The sequence below is a fragment of the Astyanax mexicanus genome, chromosome 23 (assembly GCF_023375975.1).
Source record: "Astyanax mexicanus isolate ESR-SI-001 chromosome 23, AstMex3_surface, whole genome shotgun sequence".
In the NCBI taxonomy this organism is placed as follows: Eukaryota; Metazoa; Chordata; class Actinopteri; order Characiformes; family Acestrorhamphidae; genus Astyanax; species Astyanax mexicanus.
In genome coordinates, this window is record NC_064430.1 from 614,187 (window position 1) to 631,190 (window position 17,004).

Sequence of the window (17,004 nt, forward strand, 5' to 3'; positions counted from 1 at the left end):
CTAATTGCTGACATGCAAAATAATTTAAATATTTGTCCCATTATTTTGGAGCATTTATATTGGTCTATTCATCCTAAAACATTTGTATAAGTTACAAAAACAACAGCCAGATTAAAAGTATGTTGAGTTTTAATATAGCTCAAATTTAGACCATGTTTGGCTCCATGGGGCAACTCTTATACTGCTTGTTTGTTTTTTGTTTTTTTTTTATCTAGCCAAGAATTTCAGTATATTTCAGTATATAACGTGATTGTTGTGGTGTATTTGTTTTAATATTAAATAGTTGATTGTTGTTTGGGTTAAAGAAACTTTCAAGAAAATATTTTTTAAAAGAAGAATTATTTCTTAAGGTTCCTCAAAGCACATAGGAGTCTTTGTAGAGAGTTTTAATAAAGACAATGTTCTATATAGAAAACTGCTTTTCATTAAAGGTAAAAGTTTAAAGAGATCAAAGATGTAAACAACACAAGGTTTCTGAATAAATAGAACAGTTTTATTATACATTAAAAACATTAAAAATAGGCATTCTCTTGATAAAAAACAATTGCATTATATACACAGGTCGGTATGAAAAGCACAAGTGCACACTTCAATATTAAAAACAATAAACTTTAAAATCCAGTATAAAAACAGTCAGGGTGGGACTCGTGTGGATCGATGCACCTGCTGAACTTCAGGTTTTGCTCAGACTGAGCTCAGACAGGTGAGCTGGATCAGGTGAGCAGGTTGTTCACAGTGCATGGCTGTCTTCATGTACTTGCCCAGCCTACAGCACGAGGTGAGACTGCGCATCTGCACATCTGTACACCTGTACAGCCCAGCAGCGCACCTGTGCACGTGCGTATCTGTGCACCTGTTGGAAGCACCAGTTCTCTAAGGACAGAAGTCCAAAAGTTTGGAGGTAAACAACCAGTAAAGCTCATCAGACGCTGCTGTTTTCCATCAAATCCTCACCGCCAGCAGCATCTTTTGCTTTGACAAAAGTGTCCAAAACCCCTCAGGTGAGTCAGTAACCGTCGAACCAGGTACTAAAGTCGAGCAGCTCGTGCTCCTCGGAGCTCAGCGGCTCGTAGGTCTCGTAGTATCCCCCGCACTCGTCGGAGGAGGAGCACGCGGAGCGCGGGGACTCCGCGGCCGGGGACGATGCCGGGGAAGAGGATGATAATGATGATGCCGTGGCCGCCGTGTCGTCGTGCTCGTGCACGAGCCTCTGGAGCGCGCGGATGTACTCCACGGCGGAGCGCAGCGTCTCCACCTTGCTCATCTTCTTGCTGGCGGCGCCGCTCGGCACGTGCTGCCGCAGCGTCTGGAAGCCCAGGTTCACCTGCTTGACGCGGTTGCGCTCGCGCTCGTTGCGCCGCGCCACCGATACGGGGGTCTGCAGGGGGGAGAGCGCGACGAAGCGGAGCCGGCGCGTGCACCGGAGGCGTTCGGGACTGCTGCTGCTGCTGGAACCGGTGCTACAGGTGCTGCTCGTGCTCACCATCCGGGACCTGCTGTCCAAGGATGAGAGCTGCACGCGCACCGGGACTTGGCGTGAGTTGTCCATCTCCACGAAATGCATTTGAAGATAGGGAAGAGAGCGCGCGCACTGGACTTGTGCCTCTCGCGTGGCGACGCGCAACAGGAGCGTGCACACTGACAATGGAGCGTGCACACCGAAAGAACGGACGTGCACACTGATGATGGAGCGTGCACCGAATCAAGTTGCACCGAAGGCGCGTGCAGACTGAAGGGAGCGCGTGGAGGGTTCGGCTGCAGGCTCTTGTTGTTGTTGGTGTTGCTGTTGCTCGATCAGCAAGAAGCGACTCTGGACTGACGGCTGGCACGCGGTGCCTTTTCAACACGCGCACGCCACCCGCACGCCCCGCCCCTCCCCTGTTCCCTGTCCCGTCCCCTGTCCCGTCCTGCGCGCACACACCTTCCCAAATACAATGGACGAATGAATCCCCCGCCCCCAACCCCACGCGCCATGCACGCGCGCGAGCCGGGCACCAATTTACATTCGGGCGCGTGGTCACATTTCTCCGGTAGTGAGTGAAGATAAAAGAGTGAGAGTGAAGAAAAGAGTGAAAGAATGGTGGGAGCTGGTTTTGAATGGGATCATATTCACTTTGATTTATCAGTGTTTTGTGAACCGTTTCACAACCGCCTCGCAACATGAAACAATGTTTCAAACTTTTACCATTTCTCAAACGTCCCTGATACCAAAGGACGTTAACTAAATGTTCACTTTTGATTTGTTAATACATTACCTCTGTATTCATGTTGATGATGGAAAAACCTTCATTACTAGTCAAAAGTTTGGACACACAACAGTTCTCCTGTACAACAGAGGAAACTCTCACTCTTTCTTTCCTGGAGCAGTCCTGATGAGTGCCAGTTCCATCATTATAACATTTTGATGGATGGTCTTTGCAGTAACTGCATCTTGAAATTCTTCTATCAGATTGACTGATCTTCATTTCTTCTTAAAGTATTTTTTCTTGATTTAGTTGAGTATTTGTTGCTTCTCATAATCTGGATTAGAACATTACTGAAATATTCACTATTCACTGTATACCTGTAACTCTACCTCTTCACTACTTTACTTTAACTGATGCTCTCAAACACTTTATTAAGAGACAAGAAATTCAAGTAATTAACTCTTGATGAGTTCAGCACAGCTGTTAACTGAAAGCCTGAATTCCAGGTGACTGAGGAATCGCCAACAGGTGCTACTTTGAAGAATGCAAAATATAAAACATATTCTGCTTTGTTTTATTTTTGTTTGTCTTTAAGGAAATGCAGTTTGACAAAATTCCATGCTCAAAATGTAGGTAGGATTATTGAGGATTTACTGAGGCAGATAAATGAAATAAAGTAATAAAAGTTTCTTTATTGAATAAATACATGTGGAAATGGAGAGGTATATACAGTACATTCAGCACTCCTGATTTTTTCTTTCTGCTCCTGGTTTCATTACAGCCTTTACCCACAGCTCCCTCTAGTGGTGGGAATAATACAGTGGTAAAATTCTGAATTCTTTTTTAGGTCCAAAAATCCCTTATTCAGTTCACTTTCATATTTTGACCATAAGCTGTCATACATCACATTACATATATTACGTCATGTATCATATATCATATATCATGTCATGTTTCACATATTATCTATCATATAGCATCTCCCACACAAAAACAACCTTTTATATCTAAAAAATAAAAATAAACATTACAGGAAATATGTCTTTTGGTGGAAGTCAGTGTAAATTGGGCCATTAAATTTAAACACATCAATAAATAGCGACTGCCAGATATACTTTATATCAAATAGTTAATTTCTGATCTGATTCGATTTGTACTTAAATAAATTCAAATTGGTTCAAAATAGATTTCTTTAGGAATATTTCACTTTTGTTTGAAAATAATAAAAAAATCAACAATCAGGGAATTAAAAACATAATTGTATTAGGAACATTCAACCTACCCTTACTAAAAAAGTAAAAAAGTGTTTTTATGAGGAACTAATCAAAAGGAATTACATTCACTGTTTTGCTGTTGTCCAATATTGGACTTTAGATACAGGTTAAAGAGTATCTGTAAGTTTTACTTTAAGTAAAAATGTGAAAAACTAACAAAATTGGGTTAAAAAATTTGATTGGATTTCTTAATTGGATTCATTTCTGTATTAAAATGTTTGGATATATAAAAACTGCAATTCTCAGAAAACTAATGTCGTGTCATTTATAAATCTTACATTATAAATCAACCTATAAGCAATTTCTTTTTTTTTTTTGTCCAAAATTAAAAATTCAAGTTTATAAAAATTAATATTTAATTATTTTGAATCAGAAAAGTTTTATTTTATTACCCTGGCTTCTTAAGTGAGTTTTTGTGTTTTTTAACAGAAATATGTTACTTATTGTCGTATGAAATGTTTAAAATAATTAAAATACATGTTTAACAGAGCTTGCACTACTATAATCATTATTTTCTTGTCAGTTTGTCATATAAAGACATTTTGCTATATATGACGATAAATAAATTAAAATCCAATGAATATATTAAATCGTTTTGCTTTTTTCTCTCTTGTTTTAGGAAAGTGCAGAGTGCAGGTTCTGTTCAGTGTAAATATTTTATCCGGATGTCAGTCTCTCAGGTTCACACAGCTGCTGGAAAAATGAGAAAAAAAGCACATTTTTTAATAATAAATAAAAAAAATACAGTAAAAATTAATCATTTGTAGGAGTAAAATAAATATATATATCATTTTAATATTATTACCTAACAGGAAACAGCAGTTCAGTGCGGCGGGTGTGTCCATTTCTACAGGTCATCTTCTCTTCTGAAACCCTGTTAAAACACACAACTCACCAACTTAACTCTAAATACCTTAAATATACTGTAAGAGGATATAAATTAATGCATGGTTTATTTATATATAGAATGTGGGTAAGCTGTGATTATAATATGGTGCACTTAAAAAATGTTTTAATTGGCTAAAATTGGCTATTTTTAATATTGCGATATACAGTACCAGTCAAAAGTAAACACTTTCATTACTGCTTACTATGCAATTCCATATGTGTTCATTAATCATTTTTATCTCTTTAATATTAATCTACAATGTAGAAAATATATTAAATACAGAAATAAATCATAAAAAACAGTGAATAAGTGTCCAAACTTTTGACTGGTACTGTATATTACTGTATAATGTTTATATAAGATAATATTTACTGTTTTTTTATCAGTTTTATAGTTTTTAAAATCAGTTTTACTTTTATTTTTTCTTCACTGCATGTTTCAGTTTCTGTCACGTGACTCATCACTGTTGATAATGTTTTAAATAAGATATTTTGCTGCCATCGTGTGGCCGCTTTCAGTAACTACACAAAACACACCGCATACCATTCAGCATCAGTACAGATATAATACAGATATTATAAATAAATAAAATGTATTATTACACTGTGTCAAAATTTCTTGATGAACGGACCAATAGAAACTCTTTAAAATGACCTGAAATAAACTCTTTTTACATTGACTTCCATTGAAAGTTTAGAAGGTTTTTTCTCTCTCCTGTAAAGTTGCTGTTTTAGAGATACTTGTTTTTCATTGGACAGTGATGATATAATTATATGAGTTTCATCTTTTCCTCTTATTTTGTTTTATCTGATTGGTTGGTCTACAGTGTTCAAAATAAACATTACATTAAACACTAAATATTATAATATCAGTAGTAATTAATTTCTTACTTAATTTTTTTTAATTCAGCCAATTTTGACACTAAACTGATGTATATAACACCTATCTATCTACCTATCTATCTATCTATCTATCTATCTATCTATCTATCTATCTATCTATCTATCTATCTATCTATCTATCTATCTATCTATCTATCTATCGATATAGCTTTCTATTTATCTATCTATCTATCTATCTATCTATCTATCTATCTATCTATCTATCTATCTATCTATCTATCTATCTATCTATCTATCTATATAGCTTTCTATTTATCTATCTATCTATCTATATAGTTATCTATCTATCTATCTATCTATCTATATAGTTATCTATCTATCTATCTATCTATCTATCTATCTATCTATATAGCTATCTATATAGTTATCTATCTATCTATCTATCTATCTATCTATCTATCTATCTATCTATCTATCTATCTATCTATCTACCTATCTATCTATCTATCTATCTATCTATCTATCTATCTATATAGCTTTCTATTTATCTATCTATCTATCTATATAGTTATCTATCTATCTATCTATCTATCTATATAGCTTTCTATTTATCTATATAGCTATCTATCTATCTATCTATCTATCTATATAGTTATCTATCTATCTATCTATCTATCTATCTATCTATCTATATAGCTATCTATATAGTTATCTATCTATCTATCTATCTATCTATCTATCTATCTATCTATCTATCTATCTATATAGCTATCTATATAGTTATCTATCTATCTATCTATCTATCTATCTATCTATCTATCTATCTATATAGTTATCTATCTATCTATCTATCTATCTATCTATCTATCTATATAGCTATCTATATAGTTATCTATCTATCTCTATCTATCTATCTATCTATCTATCTATCTATCTATCTATCTATATAGGTATCTATCTATCTATATATCTATCTATCTGTAATATTTTTGAATTATTTTATTAATTTATATTATTTATTATTGCAAAGTGACAATATTTCTATGAGTATTGCAGTTTTATATATATATATATATATATAAACATTTCAATATAGAACTGAATTGAATCCAATTAAAGAAATGCAATCAAATAAGGATTTTGTGAAATCAAATTTTGTTCGTTTTTATCAGCGTTTTTTCAGTATCATTAATTCCTACATGCAGAAAATGTAAAACTGGAGCTTCTTGCTCAGAGTAATTAGTAATGGAATAATAAACTCACATGTTAAATTTCTCAGATCCGGATTGGTCGAGCCAGTCCTGCCAGTCTCTCCACTCGAAGTATTCGCTGCAGCCGCGCTGTTTACAGGGACTGTGGACGAACTGATACAGCCCTCGCCACTGCTGCACCAACCGCGCCAACCGCATCATTACCACCTTAATAACATCCCACATCTTCTGCAGATCTGCAGAGTCCATCACTGAAACACACACAATACATAAATAACGCAACAAAACAAATACTACAATTACATTACACTTAATCATACCTGTCAAGTCTAACATAGACATATATATACATAGACTCCACAAAGCAGATATATGTGTATGTTATTATCAGTACAGTGATGGTGGTGCTCGGAGCTGAAGCTAGTAGTGTTATAGGATGTAAACAGTGGTGTTTAATAAGCTTCTTCTGCACTTTTTAAGTTATTAATGCTTCGTTTTAAATATCAGGGCTCTCCAGATTCTAGTAAGGAGGTGTGGAGCTACTTTGAGCTGGATAACGGTGTAAAAAGTGATTTATCAGGGTAAATTATGCCCCGTATCTCCCAGTCTGAAGGGTGTGTGTGTATAAATTGTTAAAATTTCTGGATCTCTGAACGCTGTGGGAGAACGGAGGTGTGCTATTCATCAAAGATAAGAACTTTTATCATGTTTTACTACAATAAAAGTACATTTTACACCAGAGTTCTGCTTTAATAAAAAAAACATTCCTGCTGCAAGTGTCAGTTCTCGCGAGGTTAGTGCTGACAGCAGAAACAACCCTGAAACAACCAATCAGAGAGATGAATTGATGCAAGGAGAGAGAGAGAGAGAGAGAGAGAGAGAGAGAGAGAGAGGGCGTTCCTGCTAGAAATAGTGAAAACTTCATGTAAATGTGTAGAAAAATTATAAATGTTTAACATTTTCTTACCGTCGCTGTTTTTTCCTCGTATCTCTATAAACTGATCTCCGTCCTCTGTAAGGTGCTCTCTGAGCAGAACCCGTTTACTTCCACAGGAGAACAAACACTGGTTCTGCCCGATCCAGTAAGTGGAGTAAAGGGAGCAAATCCTGATCACCAGTCTGTTATAGAAACAAAAACAATAACAAAACCAGAAAAGAAGGATTAAATTCCATTTTACCAATCTTATATTTATTCCATAATTTAAAAAATGAATTTAAGATTGTGTAAATGGAATTATATTTATATTATATTATTCATTGTATTATTCAGAGGTGATTTATTGTGATTAATCTGCAAAATTTAATGTAGGCAAGCTTACAAAAAAATTAAAGTGACTGAAACTTATGTTTAAATTATAAACAAACAGCAAGCAATGTAATATTTAATTAAGAAAAAATTAAACAATTTAAAATAAAAGGATATGCAGACAGGCTAAAATGTAGAGCAATAAAACAAAGAGATAAATACAAGACGTTTATTACTAGAATAATACAATATAAACACAGTTAAAAAAAATAGTAAATAAAGGACTAAAATAACTACAATTATAAAAATGTAAATGATGGAACTAAAATAAATAATAATAATAATAATAATAATAAGTAAAAAAATATATAGAAATAAAAGTAAGAAAATAAATGAAATAAAAATGTAAGAGACCACAAGTAAAGGCAGTAACAAAACAAATAAAAGGATGAAATGAATAAAATAAATAAAATAAAATGGCTAAATGGTTAAACATAAAATTAAATAAATAAAAATAACTAAATAATTAAAATAAATAACAAGGTAAAAGAAAAACTCAACTAAAGCAGTTACAGGCTGTCTGAAGGTGGTTAGATATTACAGGTTTTAAATGATGGTGTAGTGTGAAGAGTGCTGTACCTGTGGAAGAAGCCGTGAGGGATCTCAGGTGAGAAGTACACCTGGACGTTGATGTCCTCCAGGTTATCTTGTCCCCACTGATCCTGAACCTGGTTGTTATTGGTCAGGCCGCTCGGGAACAGACAGCCCCCTTCCAGATCGTACACTACCGGGCTGGACGCCTCCCACTTCCTGTTGGGACTGAACTCCTGAGCTTCAGGGTTCAGAGGAGCGTTCTGTTTGGTCGGCAGACAAACATCAAAGTGCTGAACCAGCGTGAGGAGATTCCCCGTCTTCTTCTTGGTCCCGACGATCTCCTCGATCATCTCCTGATCATCAATACCGGACTGCTGGAGCTCTTTACGCACCAGGATCCGTATCGCCACGTTACTGAGCGTCGCTCGGCTCTTAAAGTCGTTAATCCAGCGACTCCTGTGGACCTGCAGAGCGTTCTCCGACTTCAGCTCCCTACTGCTGATAGATCCCAGAACACTCACCAGATCATGCCTCACTATAGCCTGCAGAACCAAAACACAATTTATCTTAGTAACAGAAAACACAGGAGCTCCACTGACTGAATACAACCTAGACAGACGCCAACAGTCAGACGTTCATCGCTATCTCGGTAACACAGGCGCCGTGCCGAGCCGAGCGTACACCCCCACTTATTACACACACATGAACACACAGCAGCACAAACCCAACTTTTACATCAACAATAAACAGAATAGTAAATAAAATAACATTGCTGTTCCCGTAAATGAGCTGCTGGAGCTCCTTCACAGCGTCAACCAGCAGCTCAGTTTCCTCTGCTGAGAAGAGTTTGTTGAACACGTCCAGGTAGCTGCACCGTTACAGTAGCAATCCACCAAAGTCAGAGCTCACCTGTACTACTCTTAAAGAGAATGATGAGCAACAGACACTCTGATTGGTTTATTATTTAACGTTACGCCAAAAATTAACCACACCCATCAAACTGCTACAGGAAGACGTCTGGCTGACCCACATGGAAACAGCAGCTTTAGCTCAGATTAACATGATTAAGGACTGAGTCTCAGTTTCAGTAGAGAAGAGAATTAGAATTAGAATTAGAGTTAATCTGACAGGAGAAGAAGAACTGCAGTAATAAAGTTTAACTTTAGCTTGGTAGTGTTAATCAATATATGAAATGAAGTTCTGCAGATATTGGGTTAATAATGTCTGTAAATGTTAAAATTATCGTGTTTTTTTTTATGAATTAATGTTAATTAATGTAACAAACCTTAAATAATGAGATTAGGAAGGAGGGTTTAATAAACACCATGTCCTTCAAGTCTGGAATTTCCATATACCACATGATGATCCCAATCCTGTGCAGATACTGAAGAATCAGCCTCATCTTCTCGTGGTCCAGTTCACTGTGCTTGTTCTGTAGGTATTCCAGGAGATCATCGTGATTCATGATTCCTATTGTAAGAAGCAAAATTAAAACAGCATTAGATTAGAACAAATTAATCTATAAATATCTAATTTACTAGTTGTTACAGTATTTTTAATGAAATTAGATCTTTGTGTTAAATTAACTTATAGTAATTGAGTTTAGGGGGTTCTGAGTGGTCCGGCGGGCTATAAGCTCTGCCACTATGATCGGGAGATCACTGGTTCGAATCCTGTTCATGCAGCTTGCCATCAGCTGCCGGAGCCCTGAGAGAGCACAGTTGTTCTTGCTCTCTCTGGGTGGGTACAGTACAGTAGATGGCGCTCTATCTTTCCCCTCATCACTCCTAGGGTGATGTGGATCATTTTATCAATTTATCCATTAAATACAGCTCTGGAAAAAATAAGACAACAAAATGAAAACCTCTGGAATATAATCAAGAGGAAGATGGATGATCACAAACCATCAAACCACCAAACTGAACTGCTTGAATTTTTACACCAGGAGTAAAGCAGCATAAAGTTATCCAAAAGCAGTGTGTAAGACTGGTGGAGGAGAACATGATGCCAAGATGCATGAAAATAAAAACTGATTAAAAACCAGGGTTATTCCACCAAATATTGATTATTTCTGAACTCTTAAAACTTTATGAATATGAACTTGTTTTCTTTGCATTATTTGAGGTCTGAAAGCTCTGCATCTTTTTTTGTTATTTCAGAAATCATAAATGCTCTAAATGCACAAAGGAAAAAGGTTTTAAAACATTTTCTTGGTGAACTGTGAAAAGTAGTATGTAATAAATGGCACAATACTGTATGTTTTATTTGAATGTTTGTTATAGTCATAATAATTCATACATAGTTTTTTTAATACCAACCGTGCCTAGGAACGTCACCATCGCTCACAAGCTCGTGAACGGTAGACTCTACTTGCTGGTAGCACTGAGGTAACGTCTGCTCCATGAAAGGAAACGTTTCTTTATCAGAAACCAAATCCTTGATGTGGTTCTGTAACCAGACAATATCCTCAGACTTGGTGCAGTCGATGGGTATCAGATCCAGCACCTAAAGATGAATGAGAAACAGTAGGTAAGGAGATCTGCGCAGGCGCAGTAGCCAGATAAAAGCAAAAAAAAAAAACACATTTAAACACAGTGCATTATTAGATCAGTGAGTTCTGCCAAGTATAATACAACAAACATTTTCTTAGCAAGTCATTATTACAAGATCATGTAGCATAATTATAAAATTATGACATAAACATCTCATAAATATGAGAAAATATCTTATTGGGCCCTATTTTGGTGATCTAGAGTTAATCGTGTACTGTGCAGCTTGATTTAGTGCCAGTGTGTCTTTGCTATCGTAACGACAGGAAAAGTACACCTTGCTCCGCTTGAAATACAATGGAAAAGGCATGTACTAATTTTCTTAATTAATCATGGGTGTGGTTAATTTTGGGCGTAATGTGAAATAAAACAATCAGAGTGTCTCTCGCTCATCATTCCCTTTAAGAGTAGAGCCAGGTGAGCTCTGTCTTTGGTGGATTGCTATTGTAACGGTGCAGCTACCTGGACGTGTTCAACAAACTCTTCTCAGCAGAGGAAACTGAGCTGCTGGTTGACGCTGTGAAGGAGCTCCAGCAGCTCATTTACGGGAACAGCAATGTTATTTTATTTACTATTCTGTTTATTGTTGATGTAAAAGTTGGGTTTGTGCTGCTGTGTGTTCATGTGTGTGTAATAAGTGGGGGTGTACGCTCGGCTCGGCACGGCGCCCGTGTTACCGAGATAGCGATGAACGTCTGACTGTTGCCGTCTGTCTAGGTTGTATTCAGTCAGTGGAGCTCCTGTGTTTTCTGTTACCAAGATAAACAAGATAAAACTCCAGAAATGTACCTGAACACACCTCATTTCCAGAACACCACGCCCATCAGTGTAGATATATTCAGAAGCTCTGCTGCTGTTTAAACACAGCAGTTCCTCACCTTCAGTTTATACTCCTCCAGTCTCTGGATCTCGCGCATCTGCTCTGAGAACAGCGAGACGTCCTCCAGCTCCTCCAGATTCTTCCTCTGCTGCTGTAAACTCTCTCTCCGGTCCAAAAGCATCTGCTGCACCTTCTCCTGAATATCATTCTTCTTCTTCATCATCTCCCCCTCTACCTCACACTGATCCACATGAGTCCCCACCAGTAACACCACTGAGTTCGGAACCTTCAGCTGGATGTTGTTGATCCAGAAGCCCACCTTCTCTCTGAAGGATGAGGGATCTTTAGAGTCGTAGCTGTAGAATAAAACATCGTATAGTTAATCTCAAATAAATAAAAACACCTTTAATCATTTTATAGCCATTTAATATTTCATATTTTAACTATGTTTATGTCATGTTTTTTAATGTTATTACTGTGTAGTAGATTAGGGCCTAAATCAGTTCCTGCGAAACTGCCAGTGTGATTGCAGTGCTAATTCATGGCTGGTTGCTAATGTGTTGCTAAGCGGTTGCTAGGTGGTTGCTAATGTGTTGCTAAGTGGTTGCTAGGTGGTTGCTAATGTGTTGCTAAGCGGTTGCTAGGTGGTTGCTAATGTGTTGCTAAGCTGTTGCTAGGTGGTTGCTAATGTGTCGCTAAGGGGTTGCTAGGTGGTTGCTAAGCGGTTGCTAATGTGTTGCAAAGCGGTTGCTAGGTGGTTGCTAATGTGTTGCTAAGTGGTTGCTAGATGGTTGCTAACGTGTTGCTAAGCTGTTGCTAGGTGGTTGCTAATGTGTCGCTAAGGGGTTGCTAGGTGGTTGCTAATGTGTTGCTAAGCGGCTGCTAGGTGGTTGCTAAGGCGTTGCTAAGCGGTTGCTAGGTGGTTGCTAAGGTGTTGCTAAGCGGTTTCTAGGTGGTTGCTAAGTGGGTGCTAGGTGGTTGCTAATGTGTTGTTAAGCAGTTGCCAGGTGGTTGCTAATGTGTCGCTAAGGGGTTGCTAGGTGGTTGCTAATGTGTTGCTAAGTGGCTGCTAGGTGGTTGCTAAGGTGTTGCTAAGCAGTTGCCAGGTGGTTGCTAAGGTGTTGCTAAGCGGTTGCTAGGTGGTTGCAAAGATGTTGCTAAGCGGCTGCTAGGTGGTTCCTAAGGTGTTGCTAAGCGGCTGCTAGGTGGTTGCTAAGCGGTTGCTAGGTGGTTGCTAAGGTGTTGCTAAGCGTATGCAAGGTGATTGCTAAGGTGTTGCCAAGGTGTTGCTAAGAAGTTGCTAGTTAGTTGCTTAGGTGTTGCTAGAGTATCCACCTCTGTAAAGATGTTGTGGAGTTGTTTTCTTCTCCAGAGAATGGTAAGAGCAGACGTATGGACGTTTGGGTAGATGTTTTAAATTTAGCTCCTTCAACCACAGATGCAGCTCCCTTTCTCTGGAAGGTGGTGGACGAACCGCTAGCTGATAGCGCCCTGGCTTACCAGAACACTCAGGGTTCCTCAGTGTAGCGCTATTGGGGGCATTTACGTTCCACTATAGCTGCGGCTAGCGGCTAATGCTAATGCTGCTGCACTCAGCCTTAGTGCTGGAGAAACTTACAATCTGGAAATCTAAGCTTACTGTAAATAAACAGAAAAGCTTTACTGACCCAAATAAACAGTTTTCAGGAGAGAAATCTTGAACCATCTAAACCAGCAGGATTGTGTGTGTGTAATGTGTGTTTCAATACCTGGAAAGATCAACAGCGAGGATGACGAAGGCCTGAGGCGTGATGAAGACGTGGTGGGTGATGTAGTACTCCTCCTGTCCGGCGAAATCCCAGTACAGGAAGCGAACCCCATCCTGATCCACCTCACAGATCTCGATTCCCACCGTACGGTCGGCTTCCGCCACCGGCACCGGCTCGCCCTCCCTCAGGCTGCGGCACAGCGTGGACTTCCCGGCCATGGTGGCGCCCAGGAACATGGTTTTAAGGGTGCAGACGCTGCAGGAACTGTCGTCCAGCATGGAGTAAAAGCTCTGGAGGTCCTTTAGACCGCCGGCGCAGACCTCCTCGGGCAGAGCGTTCCCGTTCACCTTCAGGACCGCCAGCGCCGAGGCGCGGAACAGGGCGCGGGGAAGCTCCACCAGCTGGTTATTCTCCACGTACAGCTCCTTCAGCCGCCGCAGACCCACCAGCGGCTGCAGGTCCTTCAGGCTGTTGTTGGACAGGTTCAGGTACACCAGGCTCTGGCAGCGGTTCAGGTCTGACGGGAGCTTCGTCAGCCGGTTGGTGTTGATCTTCAGGAACTGCAGCTTCTTCAGCGAGGGGAAGATCTCCTCAGGAATGATCTTGATGCTGTTCTGATTCATGTAGAGCTTCACCAGGTTTCCCAGATCTTTAATCTCCAGAGGAAACTCCACCAGCTCATTCCTGGAGAGGTTCAGCTCCACCAAGTTCCACAGGTGAGCGATGCCGTTCACCTGCCGGAGTCTGTTCCTCTGCAGGTCAACCTTCACCAAATCCTTACCTTTATCCAGGAGGGAAGAGGGGAGGGTCCGGAGCTTCTGCCCGGAGAAGTCTTCCTCCTTCTTTCCATGATGATAACCTGATAAAATCAATGTTATTCAGTGCTTCTATATTTAATGATGATACCAAAATCTCCCAGAAGTGATTACACCCCTCACATTTCTTTAAATATGTTTTTATATCTTTATTATATAAATGATACTTGGAGATAACTTAGTGCAGTCAGTGTAAAGCTTATAAAGCAGTGTAGATTACAGAGTGTATTACAGAGCTTGATGGATGTTAGACACCCTGTGTTCCTCCACCTTCAGCTAGAGGATGCCCCACAGATGCTCAATTAGGTTTAGGCTTCGAGTCCTACGTGGCCAGGAAACTAATAATAAAAAATAAAGGTTTTAATGCTTGTATTAAATCAGTTAATGGGTTTTGTTGACCCTCGCAGGCTTGCTGCATTTCTACACAGGCTGTTATAAAAAGAAATAATTCATAATTGCTCCCTATATATTTTGTGACCTATATATATAAACTCTTAGTGTGAGTCTGAATTATTTACTGTAAATAAGGACCCAAGTGCATCCAATCTGAGAGTTATGCTGGTAAAATGATTTTATTTTCAGACAACATACTCCAATAGGAAGAATTGTTGAATATTAAGGGAACATATGAAGAAAGGTGCTTTTTTAATTGTTTGTACATATTTTACAGCACAGATCTGACTCACCCTTTTTTAGAACATATCGATTATAAGGTGTACAATACAGTATATGTGTAGTTTTACAATGAATGAGTACATGTTCTAGATTTTTTGAGGAGATATTGGAAGTATTGGACCACACTTTTCCCCAGTTATAAAATAATTCTAACACAGCCAGAAGATTAATATAATTAAAATAAAAAACACACTTTTGATAAATATAATTAGACTTAAACTGCAGGTCTTACATTTAAATATATTAGGAATAAATAAGGAAGATCATAAACTGTTCTTTTATATGTATTGTAATGTAAATGTCATTGTTTGTTTTAAGTTTTTGTTTTTATTTGATGATTCACAGCAGATATAATACTCCAGAGGAGCAACACACACACTATAAAGGGTTAAAACACAATAAACACACACACACACACACAAAGAGGGAGAGCCAGATAGACCGACAGAGAGAGAGAGAAAGACAGACAGAGACAGAGAGAAAGACAGACAGAGACAGAGAGAAAGACAGAGACAGACAGACAGAGAAAGATAGAGACAGACAGACAGACAGAGAAAAGGGAGAGACAGAAAGAGAGAGACAGAGAGAGAGACAGACAGATAGACAGAGATAGAAAGAAAGAGAGAGACAGACAGAGAGAAAGAGAAAAAGACAGAGAGAAAGAGAGAGAGAAAAAGACAGAGAGAAAGAGAGAGAGAACACATTTCAGCAGTTCAGTCAGTAAAACTGAATTACAGTTAATTCTGAATTAGTAAATTTAAACTATAACTTTCTGTAAAATACACAAATCTTTTACTCACCATTAAACTTGAGCATAGTGATTAAACTATTAAATGATTAAAGTGCCGCACTGCAGTTTCACTTTCTTCACTCCGAGCATCACACACTTCCTTCTTATTCCTGAGCTCTGAGGGGAGGGGCTGATGAGATCATCCACCAATAGAATCATCTCTTATTATATTAACCCTATGCTGTATTTGCTGTACCCACTGAAACCAGCTTTAGACCACCAGTACCTTTGTTCTACTGGAATTGAACTAATATTATTATAGAAATTAAACTGATATAATTTAAAGTATTTAATGTACAGCTACTACATTTTATACAGCTCTCACTTAAATATTATGAGTTTCTTAAATTTTTACCAAAATTGGAATATAATCAAGAGGAAGATGGATGATCACAAACCATCAAACCACCAAACTGAACTGCTTGAATTTTTGCACCAGGAGTAAAGCAGCATAAAGTTATCCAAAAGCAGTGTGTAAGACTGGTGGAGGAGGAGAACATGATGCCAAGATGCATGATAAAAAACTGTGATTAAAAACCAGGGTTATTCCACCAAATATTGATTATTTCTGAACTCTTAAAACTTTATGAATATGAACTTGTTTTCTTTGCATTATTTGAGGTCTGAAAGCTCTGCATCTTTTTTTTTGTTATTTCAGTCATTTCTCATTTTCTGTAAATAAATGCTCTAAATGAGAATATTTTTATTTGTAATTTGGGAGAAATGTTGTCTGTAGTTTATAGAATAAAACAACAATGTTCATTTTACTCAAACATAAACCTATAAATAGGAAGATTATCACAGGGTGGACAGGTAATTTCTGGACACTGATGATTAAATGGCTTGGTATTTTTATATGTGTAATGATGTGTTTATTCAGAGTAAATGTTGGTTATATACTATATATATACAGTAACAGTCAAGTTTGGACACACCTCTTCTCTTTTCATTCAGTGTTTTTATATATACATTGTTTTACATTTTATCTCTTTAATATTAATCTACAAAAATATTTTAAAAATATTTTAAATACAGAAATAAATAAAAACATTAAAATTAGAAGGTGTGTCCAAACTTTTGACTGGTACTGTATGTTACTGTATAATGTTTATATACGATAATATTTACTGATTTATAATGAGTTTTATAGTTTTTAAATCAGTTTCACTTTTATTTTTTCTCTCAGATGGCTGTGACCGAAATGGCTCCCTATTTACTAGTTAGGGCACTATTGAGTATGTCAGCCATTTTTCTTTGAGTGTCCGAATCATAAGGGGGGATTCGAACGTGATTTTGAGGGCACTTAAAACTCCCATAATGCATCATGATTTTTAGTAAACTTCACTGTTTACTAAGCGAGCTGAA

At 37.8% G+C, this 17,004-nt stretch overlaps 2 protein-coding genes across 3 annotated transcripts; both read right to left on the reverse strand.

Moving 5' to 3' along the window:
- Window positions 1–471: 471 nt before the first annotated feature.
- On the reverse strand, window positions 472–1,834 carry ascl1b (achaete-scute family bHLH transcription factor 1b). Its single transcript, XM_015602999.3, has one exon. It carries the CDS (start codon window positions 1,562–1,564, stop codon window positions 1,007–1,009), a length of 558 nt encoding a protein of 185 aa, XP_015458485.1. The 5' UTR covers window positions 1,565–1,834; the 3' UTR covers window positions 472–1,006.
- A 1,024-nt stretch (window positions 1,835–2,858) lies between these two features.
- si:ch211-210p4.6 (malignant fibrous histiocytoma-amplified sequence 1 homolog) lies at window positions 2,859–15,766 on the reverse strand. 2 transcript variants are annotated; one of them, XM_049470953.1, is made up of 10 exons: window positions 15,650–15,766; window positions 13,360–14,218; window positions 11,670–11,967; window positions 10,561–10,747; window positions 9,528–9,712; window positions 8,288–8,784; window positions 7,370–7,521; window positions 6,455–6,653; window positions 4,266–4,334; window positions 2,859–4,150 (listed from the first exon to the last, which is right to left on the reverse strand). In XM_049470953.1, exons 1-10 carry the CDS (start codon window positions 15,663–15,665, stop codon window positions 4,129–4,131), a joined length of 2,484 nt encoding a protein of 827 aa, XP_049326910.1. In that variant the 5' UTR covers window positions 15,666–15,766; the 3' UTR covers window positions 2,859–4,128. The 2 variants fall into 2 exon arrangements, with proteins under 2 accessions (XP_049326910.1, XP_049326909.1); XM_049470952.1 differs by having other exon boundaries at window positions 2,859–4,153.
- Between the last annotated feature and the right edge of the window lie 1,238 nt (window positions 15,767–17,004).

Coding starts and splice junctions, on each gene's coding strand:
- si:ch211-210p4.6 (XM_049470952.1), bottom strand. Junction 11,968..13,359: donor CTCGCTGTTGATCTTTCCAG/GTATTGAAACAC, acceptor TTTATTCTACAG/CTACGACTCTAAAGATCCCT. Junction 9,713..10,560: donor TGGTGACGTTCCTAGGCACG/GTTGGTATTAAA, acceptor TTCTTACAATAG/GAATCATGAATCACGATGAT.
- ascl1b (XM_015602999.3), bottom strand. CDS start 1,564: ATGCATTTCGTGGAGATGGACAACTCACGCCAAGTCCCGGTGCGCGTG.